At 42.1% G+C, this 19310-nt stretch overlaps 2 protein-coding genes across 4 annotated transcripts; both read left to right on the forward strand.

Moving 5' to 3' along the window:
* Positions 1 to 1481: 1481 nt before the first annotated feature.
* On the forward strand, positions 1482 to 6801 carry matn1 (matrilin 1). Of its 2 annotated transcripts, XM_030412611.1 has the most exons (10): positions 1482 to 1722; positions 3107 to 3291; positions 3381 to 3545; positions 3636 to 3858; positions 4693 to 4815; positions 4904 to 5076; positions 5158 to 5389; positions 5497 to 5649; positions 5748 to 5828; positions 5953 to 6801. In XM_030412611.1, the coding sequence occupies exons 1-10, from the start codon at positions 1629 to 1631 to the stop codon at positions 6000 to 6002; spliced, it is 1479 nt and encodes a 492-aa protein (XP_030268471.1). In that variant the 5' UTR covers positions 1482 to 1628; the 3' UTR covers positions 6003 to 6801. The 2 variants fall into 2 exon arrangements, with proteins under 2 accessions (XP_030268471.1, XP_030268470.1); XM_030412610.1 differs by lacking the exon at positions 4693 to 4815 and having other exon boundaries at positions 5748 to 5827; positions 5951 to 6801.
* Positions 6802 to 7735: 934 nt separating this feature from the next.
* On the forward strand, positions 7736 to 18055 carry sesn2 (sestrin 2). Of its 2 annotated transcripts, none has more exons than XM_030412605.1 (11): positions 7736 to 8597; positions 9908 to 9973; positions 10594 to 10782; positions 12804 to 12986; positions 14654 to 14872; positions 15090 to 15228; positions 15323 to 15438; positions 15571 to 15654; positions 16677 to 16783; positions 16868 to 17012; positions 17265 to 18055. In XM_030412605.1, the coding sequence occupies exons 1-11, from the start codon at positions 8256 to 8258 to the stop codon at positions 17349 to 17351; spliced, it is 1677 nt and encodes a 558-aa protein (XP_030268465.1). In that variant the 5' UTR covers positions 7736 to 8255; the 3' UTR covers positions 17352 to 18055. The 2 variants fall into 2 exon arrangements, with proteins under 2 accessions (XP_030268465.1, XP_030268466.1); XM_030412606.1 differs by lacking the exon at positions 7736 to 8597 and adding an exon at positions 8966 to 9116.
* Positions 18056 to 19310: the final 1255 nt, after the last annotated feature.

Below are 19310 nucleotides of genomic sequence, written 5' to 3' on the forward strand. Positions count from 1 at the left end.
CATATGTAAACACACGGGATGAAAAATGACTGAATTTTATGGCGTTGTGAAATATAATCACAGATGCTGATGGATGCAGGTACAGCTCATCAAGCTACCTGCTTATGTTTATGTTTGTCCTGCATGCCAAGCAGACGCTGTTACATAACCCGTTTGCGTGTGCGTGTGTGTAAATCCACTGTATGTCTGTGTGTTTGCATGAATATGCATATGTTGTCTTATAAACCAAATTCCCAGAGATGACACACTGTCCAGGAATAACATCTTTGATCTCCAAACCAACACCACCATAACACATGCAGGCACACACACACACACACACACACATACACACACACTCTCTCTGTTGATTTTACGGCTTGTTCAGTTCAGTAGGAAATATGTCTGGCTAGTTACTGTACAGCCTGAGCCCCAACTCCTCTTCCCCTCCCAGACTACCCCCTCAATCGTGGCTTGTTCAGGTCGAGTGTGTGGATGGAGGAAGGGGAGGTGTAGAGGAATGCAGGGTTGGGTCGGGTGGAGCGGGATGTTGGAGGGAAAAGAGGGGTCTCTATGTGGGCCTGTATGTGGACTCTATGGAGAGATTAAGGATGTGTATGTGAGCACGTTGATGAAAGTGTGTTTTTCTACTGTGTTTACTCCACTGGGCCCCGCTGCCTACCTGACAGTGGAGAAGGAGGTGAGAAGAAGAGTCCGTGTGAAAGGAGGATATAGATTTTGGGCAGGTTTGCAATATTTACCTTCTATTTTTATGTTTCTGTGATCTTTCCTGTGGTAGAATTGATCTCAGTATATTAAATTAAAGTCTGAGGCTTTAGAAATCCACAAAAACGCAAAGCAGGAGGGATGAGGGATGGAGGGGAGAAAAGCGACAGAAAAACAGAAAATGTTACAAACTGAACTGAGCTGAACTTGAATTGGCTCGTACGCTCCAGGTTATACAGAAAAATGCATACTTATGCAAAAATGCGCACACACATCCCGACGTGCAGAGTGGCGGGAACACTGTAGGCTGTGTACGGCGGCTCTCCTTCACTTCCGCACCATAAATGTGTGTTTGCTATACGAGGGAACACGGGGAGAAAAGAGGAATTCATGTTGGTGTTTATTTGAGCTTTGGCCAAATCCAACCTGGGGCGGCTGCGTTGGCGCGCGCTCACTCTGCACCAAACCCCAGCCGCTCCTGTACCCCCAGCCAGACACACATACATACTGTACACACTCAGGTGCTGGAGCACACACACAAATTTTACTATTCGCGCGCACACACACACACACACACACACATACCTGTCCATCCTAGCCATATCAAGGTGTGTTTGTCTTTCCATGCCCACCATTTTAGTTCCTCCCCAAGCAGGTATTTCCCTCTCTTTCCCACAGACACACACCCATTTTCACACACACACACACACACACTGCTACAGAGGGGGCCTGTCTGTGGGCAGACTCATGTGAAGCACTTGCATTGATAACCTGCAGCTCAGAGTCACTCAGTCTCACTTTGTGGCCGTCCCCCTTGCCTGGAACTCCCTTCGCCCTGCTCTGTCTCCTTTCTGGCTTCTAACTCTAGGACCGTCTGCGGACACACTCGGACCCCTGCATTTACCCCTTCTGTCGCTGTCGCCATGACGCCTACCCCACCGTTGTTCCTGCTGCTGCTCGGCCTCATCGGGGCTCAAGCCACCACTGCCGTGGACCTCCGCACTGCCGCCGCCATGGGTGAGACTGACGACCTTTAACCTTTGAAGCTTACCCCAACTCCAGTATGTGATAGAGTGATATCTGATATCTGTATATCAGTCTGATCATCTTTGAACTGTAAACTTCAGAATAGATACCACAATTAAGCTAGATAAGTACATTTTAGGGGAATAGTCCACTAAAAGTTTGATCTCAAGTTTAATTCTTATGATGCTTGTCACTCACTCTCAGTATATCCTTAGTTGTATGATGTGTGTGAGATGCATGTGATATAAACTCCCAGAGGTATCAGAAGTGAAGGAGAGAAATTAAAAAGATGTTTTTACTGAACTCAATCACATTTTACTTTGAAATTAAATTTCATAAATTTTTTCAGTACTGTGATATTATTAAATATTTAGTGTTTAATTCCACATCATTTTGAATTGAATTTTCAGTGTTTTTGGACAGTTATTGATAAGTGATTGGTTTCGAGTGATTAGTCCGTCAGTATAAAAGACAACAGTGTTTATTGTGTGGCTGCTGGTGGTTGGAGGGTGTACATGCACAATTTGGATGACTTACAGGAGGTAGCGTGGCAGTTGGTACTCTGTGTATGAGTGTGTTTGTGTGTGTGTTAGTGTGTGTGAGAGAGAGAGAGAGAGAGAGAGTGATGGAGATGTTGGTTGGAAGAAAAACTGGAGGGAGGGAGAGAGGTGAAGGGTGTGAAGGGAGATCGGTGATGTTAAACAGACTCTGGACGTTTTAGCCACAGTTAATTAATATAGACCACAAATGCCTGAAAACCCAACACATCCTCCCTTTTGTTAACAGTCTCTGTTTATTATTACCACACACTATCACAGAAAGTTTTCTGCTCCTTTTTCACATAGGGGTAACATACATACACACACACACACACACACACACACACACGGCATCAATAGTTATATTTGTAATGTGTAGTTTTGACAAAAATTCTGCAGTATACTTTTTAACACAGTTTTCAACCACCTTTCTCCGTCTTAAGTCGTTATACTGACATTAATGTATAAATATTATGATCTTAGATGTACTCTTTTAAAATGATGATAAACATATTTTAAGTGGCTTTTTGTAAGATTTTTCTCTTTCCTTCATCCTTGTTTTTCTAGCCAAGCATTCCTCCATCTCTCCCTCCAGCCTCACCTCTCTCCTCCCTGCATCCTGTTTTTCAGTTTCCTCCCACTTTCTCACCAGCTTCCATCGCCTCCACCCTCCCTTTTCCACTCAATACCTTCGCCCTTCCCATGCTCCTCCCACTTCCCCCTTTTCTCCCTTATCCGTCAGCTTTATCTGTGGGTTTTTTTTTGCACATGTAGTTGTTATGGAAACTAAAAGGAAATTAATCATAATAATGTCTTTTCTGTGTCTTCATGTGTAGCGGCAGGTTTGTGCAAAACTCGTCCCACAGACATCGTGTTCATCATCGACAGCAGCCGTAGCGTTCGCCCTTCTGAGTTTGAGCAGGTAAAGGTCTTCCTGGCAAAGGTCATTGAGGGGCTGGATGTTGGACCCAACGCCACTCGTGTCGGAGTTGTCAACTACGCCAGCCGTGTCAAGAATGAGGTAAGAGTCTCAGCTAGAGTTCACCAGTGAAGTTTCAATTGATATGTCAAACCATTAATATCACTAAATGTGCTTTTATGCAACTGTAGGTGTCATTGAAGACACACAAGACCAAAGCTGGACTGATTAAGGCCGTGACCAAGATTGAGCCCCTATCCACTGGAACCATGACTGGTCTGTCTATCCAGTTTGCCCTGAACGTGGCCTTCAGTGAAGCCGAGGGCGCTCGCGTCAAGTCTCCTGACATCAGCAAGGTCAGACATGCATTAACACATGAAATGCAATATATTTAACAATTCTGGTCATTGTTTTTTTTTTCTAACTTTGCTAATCTTTCATCACAGGTTGCCATTATCGTGACAGACGGGCGTCCGCAGGACAATGTGAAGGATGTGGCCCAGCGTGCTCGGGATGCTGGCATTGAGATTTTTGCCATCGGTGTGGGACGTGTTGACATGAGCACCCTGAAGCAGATGGCCAGCGAACCTCTGGACGACCACGTGGACTACGTGGAGAGCTACAGTGTCATCGAGAAGCTCACCAAGAAGTTCCAGGAGGCCTTCTGTGGTAAGATAAAAGGAGGAAAGATGAGGGCTTTATTGGTTAAATTTAGGTATGGGAACAGACAGTGATGGTTGAAAAGAAATACTGTCAGGGTGGGTTTGTCGTGTTTGTCCGCCGCCTTCATGCCTGTGGAGACAGCTGTCTGTTAAGGGTAAGGTGTCGGGACTGTTATCTTTTCATTCCAATATATTGTTCCCTCCCTTTTGTCCTCTCCCTACCTCAACAACACTACAGTATATTAATTCAAACTAAATATTCCCAGTGCACGAGGACAATAGGGCAGGAACAACCTTCTGGAAGGAAATTCGCTCCTGTTCTTCAGTCAACTCTCACATAACCGAGAGGCGAGACTGATCTCACTGTAATTACAGATTCATTAGTGACAATCATTAAACTTCTAATTAGTAATGCCCCTTGGCTCTCCCCACTCTGCAGCAGTTTTGACTGCTGTCAGCCACTCAGTCTGCAGCAGCCAATCTCGGTGCAGATGCTCCTTGTCCAAGGGCAGAGCTGCATGATCGCAGTGTTGGATTGTTATTGGATGAGCCACGTTTAGAAACAGACAAACAGATCTTGTTCATTTGAGGCTTCTCCAATCTTTTCCACCTGTTTGTTTTAAGGATCCACTGGATTCATGCAACATCTTCATATTAAAAACTGTTCAGGTCGGCGCAGGTCACAGTGGATCATTAAAAGAAATCAATGCTAGAATTTCCCAAACTGACATAGTTTCATTCTCTCCCCCTAACCCCAATCACCCTCCCTCCTGTGTGTGTATGCCTCAACATATACTCTACTGTGTGTACGTGTGTGTTCTGCATGCACACACACACACAGTGTCGGACCTGTGCGCCACTGGGGATCATGACTGCGAGCAGGTATGCATCAGCAGCCCCGGATCATACAAGTGTGCCTGCAAAGACGGCTTTACCCTCATGGACGATGGTCGCAGCTGCAGCGGTGAGTGTCTGTGTATGAAGGTATTCGTCCAAGCGAGGTCACTGTGCTCCTGGAGTAATGCGCATTGTTGTGTGTCTGACATCACCAGCTTGCAGCAACTCTGCGACAGATGTGGTGTTTCTGATCGATGGCTCTAAGAGCGTCCGTCCTGAGAACTTTGAGCTGGTCAAGAAGTGGATCAACCAGATCATCGACAAACTGGACGTTTCTGACAGCAAGGCCCATGTTGGACTGGTGCAGTACTCCAGCTCAGTCAGACAGGTCTGTTTGGCATCAAGTTTCACGTAAAATGAGCTTCTTTTTCATATGTATTAACATGATGTTTCTGTCTCTTTACTGCAGGAGTTCCCCCTGGGCCGCTACAACAACAAGAAAGACCTGAAGGACGCTGTGAAGAAGATGGCCTACATGGAGAGGGGAACCATGACAGGCCAGGCTCTCCGCCATCTGATAGACAACAGCTTCAGCGCCGGTCAGGGTGCCCGGCCTGGAGTCACCAAGGTGGGCATTGTCTTCACTGATGGACGCAGTCAGGACTACATCGGAGATGCTGCCAAGAAGGCCAAGGAGCACGGTGAGAGGGAGAAGAGAGATTACATTTACTATGGTAGAAGTAGATGCAATACAAAGCCTACTTTTACAAGTCAGATAAGGGTGAACCTGTCTGTTTTAATGCCACAGGTTTCAAGATGTACGCTGTTGGAGTTGGCAACGCAGTGGAGGACGAGCTGAAAGAGATCGCCTCTGAGCCAACTGGAGAGCACTACTTCTACACAGCCGACTTCAAGACGATGACCCAGATCGCCAAGAAGTTGCAGATTAACATCTGTCAAGGTCACACATAATGATTAAATAGAAAATGCTGGTGTTATTACCTGTTACTTCACTGTACAATAACTCACAACTTGAACTTGTGCCTTATGTTTCCACAGAGGAGGACCCATGTGAATGCGACTCCCTTGTAAAGTTCCAAAAGAAAGTAGAAGATGCCCTACAGGCACTAACGAAAAAATATATCCTTGACTTCAGGTGAAATGATGTGAGAATATGACGTCTGTTGGGGGGGTTTTAATGTCGTAATCATATTTTCTGTCTGGTTGTTTGTCTTCATTGTTGCTGTCCTTGACAAAATCTTACTAGAAAGTATGTCGAAGAGGATCGCTCTGCTGGAGAACAAAATTGTCTGAGGACTCGCATCCAACTCTCCCTCAATCATCTGCACACACACACCCACGTACACACACAACCACACACACAAACAGTCTTAACTTCCTGTAAAATACTGAAGAGGAGCCTGTGTGTGTGTGTGTGAACCCTGACCTCTGCTTGTCTTCTGAGCTCTCCCAAACTGCCTCTGCCCCCTCCTCTCTCCGTCTTACCTCTTCCACCCTTGGGTCTCCTGGGACACGAAGCGCCGGTTGCCATGGGGACCATGCCTTTGTGTGTGTGTGCGTGTGCTCCGAAGGTCATCCTCCATAGCCAGCCTGTGTGTTTGTTAATAAAAGTCTTCCCTCATAGGGAAACGGTATATTGAAGGGTTTTTCTTTGTTGCTGCCACAATGTTGAATTTCCCCAAACCCCCATCGAGTCTGCCTTGTCATGTCAAATGGAGCAGCACATCACCCCCACTTGTCTGTCTGATTATATCTGTCACTGTCATCTTTCCCTCTCTATCCTTTCACATATGAAGGCTTCATCTTTCTTCTCTTACCTCCACACAAAGGTATCTGAGATATATATGTATATATATCTATATATATACAATTACAGGTAATTTAATATAAGATATGTCTGATAATAAGGGTATATCAGTGATGTTTTTTTATTTTCCTAAATAAAGGTGATTCAGGAAGTACTTATTATAAACTGTGAAGCAATTGTATGCCAGATTAACCTTACAGACACAAATGCACACATGGACACAAAGAATTTCTTACTAATACGCCATTTATGTTGATGATTAAATATAAATAAGTATACAAATTACCCAGAATGTTCCCCTGGTGTTTGGCTTCACAATGTGGGCTGCGAGGATCACAAGGACACAGTCCGGCGTGCCCAGCAAAATGGTTACAGTTTTAATTTATTGTCAAAAATGTTCTCAACAGCACCCCTTGTAAGGGCAACTTTATCATAACTTCATCTGCATTCATTTTATGAAATGCAAAAAATGTGGATATAAATTCTAGTGAGGAATTGTGGGGTTGGCTGTCCAGAAAGAATTGCAGAAAATGACATTGATTACTTATTCGACTGACATAAAATGATCAAGGTAGTCCTTACTTTTGTATTGTTTATTTTTTTTCAACAAGCATTAACACATCACTTGCTGTTTCATATTATAAAATGGAGATGGAGCAAGTAAGGTCATTGCCTCAGGCAGTGGTGAGAATGATGGGTGTTTTCTTGACATTGTATAGTTTATGTAATTAATTGGTTAATGATTGGTTATGATGCTTAAGTAAAATCAAGTAACTAATTAGATTACATGGTGTAATGCATAGGAGTAGGAGTAAAGTTACAGACTTAAAAAAGTAATTTGAGCAGCTGTGATTAGTTATTTAAACCCCTGAATAAGAATAAATACAAAACTAGTTATCTAAACCAGAACATTTAAATTGAATTTGATAAACATACGGGTATAACCGTTTGTATATTTTATTATTTTTCTATTAAGTTTTAGTTTTATCATAAAGTGGTAATGCAATAAGCTTTTAAATGCAAAAAAACCCTACACGTTTATAAAAAGAAATGTCATATACAGCCAGTAACTCATCAATAAATGATAGAGGGCCAGAAGTCACCAAAGTCCTATTAGTTAAAAAAGCTAAAGTTTGTTAAATGGTGCGTAACTGTAGAAAACTAACATGAGAAAATGAATGTGCTGTAGTTCTCTTCATCAGCTTCGCACGCGTCGTGATGACGTAACACGTAACTGGAAAAGAGCTCTCCAGCTGAACGAAACCAGCGAAAGAAGTCTGAACATGTCCCTTGGTTCCTCATGAAAGACTATCTTATACCTAAACTACACTGTGCTCTGGTCTGGGAGTCCAGTCCAGTCCAAACACAAACCGCTGGCTCTTCGTGTTTTTTTTATTATCACCGAGTCATCGTCAAATACGCCGTTTAAAAGAGTTTGCAGCATCTGCTAACAGCAGCTAGGCTAGTTTAGCGAGCTAACCGGCAGCAGGCTGTTTACGGCCAGAGAGCCGGCTGGGAGAAAGCTTTGCAGGTGGCCCGTCGGCGTTAATGATTTGTGGGACAGATGGTTGCGCAGTGAACGACGGCAGACACAGGACGACTCTAGTATTCAACAATTCAGAAGAAACTGCGTGTGCGTCAGGCCAACGTAACGGTGAGGTAAATACTTTAGCTTACAGCTAACGTTCGGTGGGTTAACCCCCGGGGGAGTTCGAAGTGTTTCTGGACCAACACAAGCGATGGCCAATAATCCCGTAGCAGGCTTTAACGGCCAGGCTAATGGAGAGAAAACACCGGGACGATTGTCCGGTTCTGGCCACTCATGTCACCACCAGTCCGAAACAGAATCCGACGTTGGCCAGAGTGTGAAATGCTTATCACGGCTGTGCAGCAGGGACGAGGACGAGCGAGCGGCGGCTCTGGAGGAGCTGAGCCAAGGGGTTATGGTGCGTTTAGGACTGGACCGGCGCGGCTCGGCACGGCTGAGTAAAGAAACACTGCTGCATCTACTTCGGCTGTCCCGGTCGTGTCCACTGCAGGAGGTGCGAGGGAGAGCGAGCGAGCTGCTGCGGACCGCACAGGTAATGTTGGGGAAAGTGTTCAGTCATTTCTGCTTCATGTCCAGGAGGAGCACAGAAAGATCCGACTAACTCAACAATCATTTCACACCAAGATATCTTAATGACAGGACAGAAGTTCACATTATATTAAGGAGCATGATCATCGCTCACTATTACATAATCCCAAAATGAGATGAGTGATTCATTAATAGCCGTGGTAATCTTGCAGTTGAGTTAGCTATCAGCTGATTACCATTTTCGACCAGATTTCTGGATATTTCATCAGACATTGAACTGCAGGAGGTGATGCAAGACCGAGCTGCGGTGTGCACAAACAGGCAGTCCGGACACGCCCCCTCCCGGTTCCCTGAAAAACAAAGTAGTCACACCCCCCGAGCCGCCTGCTGTCAGCCCACTGCAGCTTCTAGAAATGACAGTCCAGCTGCGTGTTGTGTGTTTGGCGTATATTCAGTTTTTTAAATGTCGGATATAACAAGAAGTGGCTTTTGGTGTTGTGCTGCTGGTCCTCCGATAATGTCGGTGAGTTTAAGGCATGGTCTGGTTACAGTTTTTATGGGCTGCAAGTTATGAAACGGGCCTTTCCAGATATAGTACAGCTGCTCCGGGCAAAGTAGGTCTGAGTCAAGTTCAAGGGGATTGAAGGGGCCTGCAGATATTCTGTTTTATCTTCAAATTAGCTTTATTATAAGGGCTGGGAGACGAATCAGTATTGTGTATTAACCTGTATGTCATCTTTTTTTTTGTCTTATTTTGGATATTTCTATGTCATGACACGGCTTTAGCTTCATTATGATAAGGTGATGTAATTTTAGACTGTTGTATTTGTTCTAATACTTGTCATTATAACCCACTTGGTATATTCACGTTACTGATGATTATGCACGAAACAATCTCATTGTTTTAATTTTGTGAAAGTACCAATATTATAATATTATAATACAATAATAATGTCACTTTATCCATGTCAAGGTATTTGTCTACTAATGTTGGGATATTTCCTATACCTCGCATTTCTCAAGTGCATTTGAGGAGTATTCAAAGTATTGAGATATAGATAGTGTATGGAAATATAAACGAAAAATATTGCAATATTAAGCATAGCCCTATATTACACACATGGTACAAACAGACCTGATTCGATGACAAGCTGTTTGCCCACATTTCTTTTTTCGATTCTGATTTGAAGTCACATATTTTGTGTGGAGATTGAATGATCAAAAACATAATTGGGAGGTTATTCAGAAATGAAATTAATCATTACTTTGCTGTATGATTGACCTAATTCTCTGTTGTCCTCTTCTCAAAACTAGGAGCAAGGAGTTGAAGTCCCTCGATCTCTGGCATCAGGTCCAAGTGCCTTTATCCCTGCAAAAGAGGTGTGTATGACATTTGCTGACAAATGTAAAGAGGACTTCTGACTATGGCCAGAAGTAATCTAACTTGTATACTGTCGTGCTCAACACACGGTACACAAGTCTTGTTAGATGTATCTTTAAATAAAAATCTAAAAACACTCAATGTTGCATCACATTTCCCCCATGGTATCAAACACGGCATCTCACCTTGATAATTAAGCAAAGTTAGAAATCCCAGTATCATGATACCACTGCCTGGCTTCTAGATAAACGGTCAAATCAGTGTACTTGTGAAGGGTGTTGGAAATTTCCTAAGTCAGTGCTAGTATTAGCAGGGTAGCTAACTCTTCTGCTGCAACATTGTAGTGCCTGTTGCTTCATGTCATCAAGAGGAGCAACACCAGACAAGTGTTGCCAAAGCTGATGACTGCAAATGCTGATTTCATATGTGAGTCACTCCAGTTTTTTCCACTGGAGAAAGTGGGAGTGTTTTATCAGCTCTCCAGGCTTGCTCATGTCTGGCTATAACAGGAACTTTTTCAGTGTGTCCTCAAGCATGGTAAAAATGTATTTGTAGTTAAGTTGTTAGGGAATCAGTTGTCCGTTTCAAACACACATTAAGTCTTGTTCTTCCTCTTCAGATGTTGAAAGAAGGGCCTGACCAAGACATCCTTATCGAATCTTTTCTCTCATTGGGTCGCGTGGACCACATCACCATGGTGATGGCGCTGCACCCTGCTTACCTCAGCTGCTTCCTCAAGACCCAGCATGCTTTGTTGGAGGTGGATGGCCCCTTGCCCCGTCACTGGAGACATTACATTGCAGTCATGGTAAGAAACCAATAATATATGACTTTCGATTAGTCATCAGAACTGTCAGAACATTAGATCAACTCAGTCACTACAGGAATGGCCTCATGTACAAGTGAATTGACACTTTCTATCTTAAACAGACACTAATAGAAAGACGAATGATCCGTCTGCAATTGTGCAATTAAGTGGGGGAAAAAAATGTCAGCAGTTTCTGAAAGATCTCCATTAAGCATCTGTAAGGGCAATGAACCATGTGCCCATTGTCATTGACATCAGCTTGAGTAGTTTACATTGTCTGATGATTACCAAAGTTTCTTTGGTTATCTTGTACAACCTAAACCAAAGTAAACTAAAGCACTGTTTAATAGAGTGTAATGAAGCAAATGTCTAGGAGCAATACACTTTTAAATGAAAAGAAATTATGGAACCAAGACTGCTTTTGTTGAGGACATAATTGCGTGTTCTTGTGTGTGATCAGCTCCCTATGAGGTATTAGTCTTTTGTTGACTAACTATAGTTGGGTAGCCTGTAGCTCATTTTTTTAAAAGTGTTTTGTTGTCTAAGTTTGGTTTTTCAACAAAACAAATTCATGGAATAGTACATAAGTACATAATGTGCTGCAGGTACATTGTTACAATGATTAGTGTATTATTCTCTGAAGTTGCTTCTAGCTTCTGTAATATTTTTGCTTCCTCATACAATTTTCTCCCACGTCATGACTGATGTAAAAAAAACAGGTGTAAAATAGTATTTAAAATGTTCCCTAAATGTTTACTATTGGATTTGTTCAACCCATGATAGACCAGGTGAATAAAACTAAGTCAAATCAATATTGGTACACATTAAATTGTCCTTTGCCATCAACAGAGGAAATTACTTGTGGCTATATTTCTGTTATGATGCAGAGAGCTCAGGGCTGCAAGCCATGTAACTGCAGGTTAAATCTTCATATAAAAAAAACAACACCAACTTCTGATGTAATTCATAAGCCTTAATCAAAGTGTTTAAGCAGTAGTGACCATGCTTAAACATGTGTTTAAATGCTCTAAAGCCTTTTGTCAGTGTAAGGCTACATGTATAGTCTATTCTTTCAACATTTCTGCGTGATATTGCATGACTAATAAACACCACATTCAAATTAAGGCAGCGCTGCAGCTATTATTTCCTCTTTTTGTCATCGAGTCAACAGTGGAAAAGTGTTTTTAGTGTTTTCTTTCTTTTCGTACACACATCTAATATTTTTGGCTTCATGTCGATGTCATTAAACCTGCCTTCTCTAGCAGTTGGACACGGCCAGTATTACTGTTCAACAGTTGTAATGATATTGCTGCAATGCTGTTTCCACTGCTGCCCACAGTTTTTACAGTTCCAGTCAGTTCAGCCGTCGTGAACAATAAACTAATACATTCAGACTGGCGCGTTGGCTGAAGTGGCCCTCTGAGTGAAGTGATATCATTACACTTCTGCTTTTCTACATTTCCAGCAGTACATTTCACAGAGCTGCAGCTGGGTGGACACAGCTAAATTAGATGGATGCTGCAGTAATTAAAAGTTAACTATCACACAAATATGCATATTTGCATATGGCAAACATTGCGCTAAAGCGTTAGGAAATAAGAGATTTTGGGTTGAAGGAACCGAAAAAGGAGTAAAAATTGAACTAGCTTTACTTTGCTTTAAATAGGACAGATGCAAAATGGACTTGGCAGGTCAATCTCTTCCAGAGGATTATCCAGCTACTGTATCATTGCGTGCCACTAACAGGTCTGCCAAATACTGTGATCCTCATAAATATTTAACGACTCTCATCTCTCATATATACATCACATTTGCTGCCCTTTCACTTCAGAAATGGCATTTCATTAGACTCAAAATGATCTCCTGATGGAGAAGTTTAGTTGTGTTGCTTTAACCTTTGAACCCCATATGAACACAGACGGTTTTATGCATTATATAGTTGTAATCCACAAAGAATTGACTGAGCTTTCGTTTTTTAATGAATGGGATGGCATGCTTCTTTCCTCCCTGATGTTTCACAGGCTGCAGCTCGACACCACTGCTCGTACCTGGTGCAGCAGCACAGTGCTGGCTTCCTGGAGGCTGGAGGGGAGGAAAGCTGGCTGAGTGGTCTCGAGCACGCTCCAACCAAACTCCGCAGTCTGCAAACACTCAACAGGCTGCTGGCACACAGACCCTGGCTCATCACACAGCAGCACATCCAGGTCAGACACAACACCCACTCACGCCCTGTCTCTCTGCTCTCTCTTCTGCTCTGAGTCTGTCATCATATCATACTGATATCATTTGATACTGTTGATTACTGACTTAGACTGTATCTGAAATTTCTGCCTCATTGACTCACTCACCTCTCCCTGTGTAAATAGACACCAATTTCACCCACATCACCCAAAAATTTCAAATTTAGTCATTATCTCCTTACACCTATGTGCCAGATGTGAAGTTTCATCGTCCACAGAACATTTCTGCAGCTTCACAGCAAACAAGTGTTGCAGGATTCTTCAAAACAAGTGAAGTAAATGGGCTTGTTAACATAAAAAGGGTGTCCAGTGTCTTTGGAAGCCTTGAGATCTGAAATTGATTTGCAAAAAGGTTATTAGCACCCTTTTTAAAGCCAAAATCTTCACTATAGCTGCTGAGCTAAAAGTGTTAGTGTGCACTATGTCTGACATGGGTGCACATCCTTGATGGTGTAAATAATGTCAAATCAATTTAGGACTTCCAGTTACTTGGATTATGCCAGACGAATTTTAAGGAGTCTTTTCTATTTTCTTTTTTAATGATTGCTTTTTTACATTTAAAACAAGTCCTGCTTTAGTAGTTTAGGAGAATGCTGCAACGCTGTTTTGCTCTGAAGCTCCAGAAATGTTTTGTGGACTATGAAACTTCACCTGATTTTCCATCAGCATGTGGGTTAGGGTTTGAGATGGTAGATAATGAATGAGTTTCCAGGATAAGGGTTAGAGTTAGGGTCAGACTAAGCTGCTCACAGCTCAATGCTAATTCCAGTGTGCTAAAACAGTTTGCAATTACAACCATGGTGTTCAATGGGTATAATGTTTGCCATCTTATTATGTAAACATGCTAAAGGATGCTCAGTAGTACTAAACATTTATTTTATTGTAGTGCCACTGAGGCAGATGAGAACATCATCAACTACAGGTATTTGTTCATAAACTAAAGAAATGTCGTCATGATATTGGAAGTTCTGGCTTTGATACTATCACTTCAAAAAGATTGATACCATGGTCAAGACTCTAGGGAAGAAGCTGTCACCAACCTCTTCTTCTTTATAGAGTACAGGCAGTGTGTCCTTCAGGTGTTTTAGCGACTTTTTGTTAGCTCTGGTCTGTAGCATGGCTTGCATTTGGACATGCTTGGATTGTTTGCCTTAACGTGTTCATTTGCCTCAAATGCAAAGCATTTCCAGACAGCACTCCTGCGGTTTTCTTTGTCAGCTGAAACTGGATACAGGCGTTCTGCACTTTCCATCTTTCAAAACCATGAGTTAGCACTGTGACCTAAACGGAATGAACGAGACAGGTGATGAGGACGGAAGAAAGTCACAAAGCACAGTTTATACCACTGTATTGATACTGCAGAAAATGAATCCATTTCAAATATTAATAATTGATTTTTGTATGGATAAATAAATATTTTTGACAACACAAAACCAAAGTAGGGGACTCCTTCTTGACCTGATGATGGTGCTTTATGAAACATGAAGGATGGCCAAAGTCATTACAAGTCATCCTGAGGCGAACATGAATATCTAAGCAACATTTCAAAAGGGGCAGCCCCTAACCAGCAAACATTGCCCACAAACAAACCTACTGTATTAAAGTTAACACCTGCCCCCTCTGCCCTGCAGGAGCTGGTGTGTCCCGGCGCAGAGCCTCGCTGGTCATTGGCTGAACTCATACACGCTGTGGTCCTGATGGCGCAGGCTCACTCTCTCTCCTCCTTTGTGTGGGGCTGCGGCCTAAACCCGGAACCCGACCACATTGGAGGTTATACCTTCCAACCTCCATCACCCAGCCACCTGCATCGCAGCCCTCATAGTCCCGCCCACGAGGACGGCAGGCAAGAGGTGAGTCGAACAGGTGTTTTTCACCACAGGTATGACAGTTGTAAATGTAACTATGTCAAGAGTAGGAGAACAAAGAGGAAATGGGGTCCCTCCTGCTTAGTTTCACTAGTCACACCGGTTTTGTAACAATAGAAGACATAGCACAATTCACATTGTTGATATAGGGTTGAAAACAAAGTAAGTGCCCCAAACCTTTTTCTTTGTTTCTCTTCTCCAGCTGGTTGATGGAGCGATGGAGGTGGAGGTGTTGATGAAGAGGATGGTGGAGCTGCAGCAGCAGCAGGAGGAGGAGGAGTGCACACAGGAGGAGATGGTTACTCGGTTTGAGAGGGAGAGGAGCGAGAGCATACCAACAGGTAAACAGATACCTGTTTATCATGTGCAGCACACTGTTATTCACTTGGCTGACATATGTTTACACACTACTTCCTCATGGTTGTTTGTTTTTAGCGGTGGTGCGGGGAGCACCGCCGGAACTGGTTCTGCGTCTGGTGGAGGATCCAGAGTTCAGATATGAGGACTTTGCCCCCAGAGGAGAGCAGGCACCGCCCACCATGAGAGCCCAGGTAGTTTGGAGCCCTCGCTTATATTTTTAGACACCAACACTCGTGTTTTTTCACACTTTTACAGGGCATGTTGCCTGTCAACTGTTTGCACTAAGTTTCACTGACCTGTCTGTGTTTGTCTGACGTGTGCAGGACTACTCATGGGAGGACCACGGCTTCTCTCTGGTCAACAGATTACTGCCAGACATGGGTCAGCTCCTGGATGAAAAATTCCAGGTACACTCACCTTTAACCTGGGATAAGTAAACTGATTTGAAAAACAAAACTGAACAAGACTAATGTGTGGATGACATGGCAGGTCTATCTGCTCCATGGAGTTTAAAAGAATAGTTTGAGTCTTTTGATGTGGGGTTGTATGAGGTACTTATCGCTTGTCAGTGTGTTACCTGCAGTAGAAGACCGCCACCTGACTACCATAGTGGAGAAACAGCGTGCAGCAACAGAATGAGGAAAGGCTTTGCACTGCTGAAACTGTACCAGCAGCAAGACATATTTTAGTCACCCGAAACAAGTCTTACACAAAATACATACATCAGTTTAAGTGTAAGCTGTGTTTTTTACATTTTGGGCCTTTGGCACTACATTCAGCCTATGCTGCTGGAATGCAGACGCTGTATGGTTTTGGGAATGTTCTTATTGAATGTTGGGAATGTACGAAGTAGGTAGACAATGTTCTAGTCGATGAAGAGACTAGTCTATTGCAAGAAAATGAATCGCAAAGTAATTTATTTTAAATATATGTATATAATACTTTGTGTCTATGTATGTGTGTATATATGTATTAATCATCTCAGTTGTTTTTCAAGCAAAATGTCAAATCTAAGAATTTGCTGCTTTCCTTTTTCACTTATGAGAGTTAATGAAGAGTCTTTGGGTTTTGGTCTGTTGGTTGGACTGACAAAAGAACAGCTTAAAGAATCACTCTGGGCTCTTGTGAAATTGTGATTATTTTTTTTTTTATGTATTTGTAGACTTATCAATTAATGCTGAAGGTAATCGTCAAATAAATCTAAATCGTTAGTTTCAGCCTTTTTAAGGAGTCACAAGCAATTAAAAAGAAAAAAAGATGGCCAACACACAGGGAAATAAATATGCCAGATTTTGAATGTGGGTACAAACACAACAACGTTAAAGTGGGCAGTCTGGCAGCCAGCTGATTCAATTGTTCTCTTGTGCATAATCTATAGAGAAAAGTTTGATCGACTATATTGTAATGAGAGGAAACTATGTCTCTGCAGATTGTGAGTAACTTGACCTACCACAGGATGGCAATGCATGAAGGCGTAGACACCCACACACTGAGAAAAGCTCTGTGGAACTACATTCACTGTCTGTACGGGATACGGTAAGTGTCACACTCACGTCATCAGTTAAGTTTCTTTTTCATTTCTGCCGTGTCATTAACCTTTTAATCCTTACACTGGTGCAGCTACGATGATTACGACTACGGCAGCGTGAACGTGCTGTTGGAGCGCTCCCTCAAGGTGTTTGTTAAAACCATGGCCTGTCACCCCGAGCAGACCACGGCACGCATTTACCACACCTTCTGGAGACACTTCAGACACTCTGAAAAGGTACAAACGAGTTTGAACGCCACATGACCTGGTCTGTTCAGCCTTAATGAATGAATCATATGATATTTTAACATATCGTCTCTCTTTGGCACCCTCCTAACAAAGAATGAGTCCTTTGACATTTAAGCGTGTCGTCTCGTTTTCCTTCCTTTTTAAAAATATCGTAAGAGAAAGGAGCATTGCAGAGAGGATTTGAAACTGTCACCTAATAACCTGAAAGTAATGACATACTTTTCTTGTTGTTTTTTGCAGGTTCATGCAAACCTGATAGTGATGGAGGCCCGCCTACAAGCAGCGCTTCTTTATACCTTACGAGCCATCACACATTACATGAGATGACACACTCGATCACACACTTTAATGCAGATGCTGAGCCAGCTGTGACTTAACACAGCCTAATGCATTACATAACACAGACACACATGCACACACTACAGTGAATGTTTGTATATGCATATCTTATGTTTCAGTGTTGTTTTGATGCTGCTTTGCGATATATGACATTTAAAATGTGTTACTTATTTTGCACTGATGCTGATCAGGTTAGATTTCCCCAGTTGAGCCTCAAGTGTTGTTCTGAATATCTTGCGCCTGTTTCTGTCCCATAAACACATATCTACATGAAGGTAGAATCAGGTCAAGTATGACTAAATCATCATCATTTAAGTGTTTTTCTTTTGCAGAATTTTACTTTTTTTATTTGACACATCTGTTCAGGCCGATAACTGACAGACTACTGCTGTTCCCTCTACCGTGACTACTCATGCCTCAGCCCTCTGTGTTTCTAGAGGCTGACATTAAAAAAGACAAAATAACTTGTATTTTTATATACAATAAAAAGTTACTTTGTTATCAAAATTAAAACTGAGTTTTGTGTGTTTGGAATTGCTGATTGACTGGAAAACAAAACATTCCTTTGGGATGTACTTTGTGTTTTGATATGATGGCTAAAATAATGTGTATATTTTTTGAGAAGTTTCCCTTTTGTTTACAGTCGTTGATGGAAGGTATGTGTATTTCTGGACTAATGTATAATTCTGACGTACTTGAGTATTTCACTTTTCTGCTACTTTATCCTTCCACTTCACTAGATTTTGAAGAAAATGCTTTACTTTTTGTTCCACTCCACTTACTCCACTCCACTCAAACAACAAAAATTAACGCTGGTTCCAATAATCAGAAAAATGTTGAATAATGTATCCCAAAATTGGTCAACTCATAGAATACAATATGTACATATGATGTAAATATGTGTAATAAACTTTTGCTTATATTTTTGATAATTAAGTGCAGTCTAGTGTCAGATATTCAAACAGTCCTATTCAAATGAGTGACTTTAAAGGGGCACTATGTAGTTCTGGAGAAGAAATTCAAACTCAGAATGTAGATATTAATGAGGTAATAATACAAACTCAGAAGTATTTATCTTTTCATAACTGAATGAACAAGCTGCTCTCAGTGGAAAAAAAGATCCCCAGAACACTTGAAGCCAGAAAGGTGGCAGGGTCCACCACTTATAAACAAAGTAAAACAGTATGAAAGTACATTGAGCTTTAAAAAGTTTCTTTACTCAGCCATGTTGATGTTGATACAATTTGTTTAGGCATACAAACAAAATAATCAGGCAATGAAGAATCTTTCTCTTCTGATTAAAAATCCTTCCCCAAAACTGAATAGTGCTCCTTACAAGTACATCTTATTATCAGATACTCAGATATATCTTCAACATTTTTACTCAAGTATGACCTTTTGGTACTTTTTACAACCCTGTTTCTAATCCAAGAAACTCAAACTGCTGCAGGAGTTACCCCGAACCGCCGCTAGATGGAGACAAAGACTTGAAGAAATGTTACACATGTCACCCAACAGCTCCCTTCGCCGACTCAACTCGGTCTTCAGCGTGAACTGTGACTGCGTGTCAGTATGATTGTCTTCTATGTTGAGTTACAGCTGAATGTACACGTTAAACCCATGGTGTAATCCATTTTGGGGGTAATGGCACCATAAAAACAGGAACTTTACAATCACTGAGCACCATCTCTTAGTTTCTGGCTTGTGACATGTGCGCGGATATCACACATCTCTCAGCAGTCTTCCTGTAAGTTCACACCAGGGGAGTGGATGTGTCGCATCTTGCACTTGCACTCCGGTCTGATGTGAGGTAACATCTCCCCGGCTGGATGTGTGTATTTAATTATTTATTTACATTTACATAAAATATTCTTGATATATTGCCTGAAAAAGCTAATTATCAGGGTTCCCCCCCCAAAAGAAATATATTTAAAATTCTTTCTGATA

The sequence above is a fragment of the Sparus aurata genome, chromosome 3, assembly GCF_900880675.1.
Source record: "Sparus aurata chromosome 3, fSpaAur1.1, whole genome shotgun sequence".
In the NCBI taxonomy this organism is placed as follows: domain Eukaryota; kingdom Metazoa; phylum Chordata; class Actinopteri; order Spariformes; family Sparidae; genus Sparus; species Sparus aurata.

What these genes read in the sequence shown, in the direction of transcription:
- sesn2 (XM_030412605.1), top strand. Translation starts at nt 8,256, where the DNA reads ATGGCCAATAATCCCGTAGCAGGCTTTAACGGCCAGGCTAATGGAGAG. An exon ending in ACGAGGACGGCAGGCAAGAG is followed by an intron (nt 14,873 to 15,089) that starts GTGAGTCGAACA and finishes TCTCTTCTCCAG; the next exon opens with CTGGTTGATGGAGCGATGGA. An exon ending in GAGCGAGAGCATACCAACAG is followed by an intron (nt 15,229 to 15,322) that starts GTAAACAGATAC and finishes GTTTGTTTTTAG; the next exon opens with CGGTGGTGCGGGGAGCACCG.
- matn1 (XM_030412610.1), top strand. Translation starts at nt 1,629, where the DNA reads ATGACGCCTACCCCACCGTTGTTCCTGCTGCTGCTCGGCCTCATCGGG. An exon ending in CCGCACTGCCGCCGCCATGG is followed by an intron (nt 1,723 to 3,106) that starts GTGAGACTGACG and finishes CTTCATGTGTAG; the next exon opens with CGGCAGGTTTGTGCAAAACT. An exon ending in GCAGATTAACATCTGTCAAG is followed by an intron (nt 5,650 to 5,747) that starts GTCACACATAAT and finishes ATGTTTCCACAG; the next exon opens with AGGAGGACCCATGTGAATGC.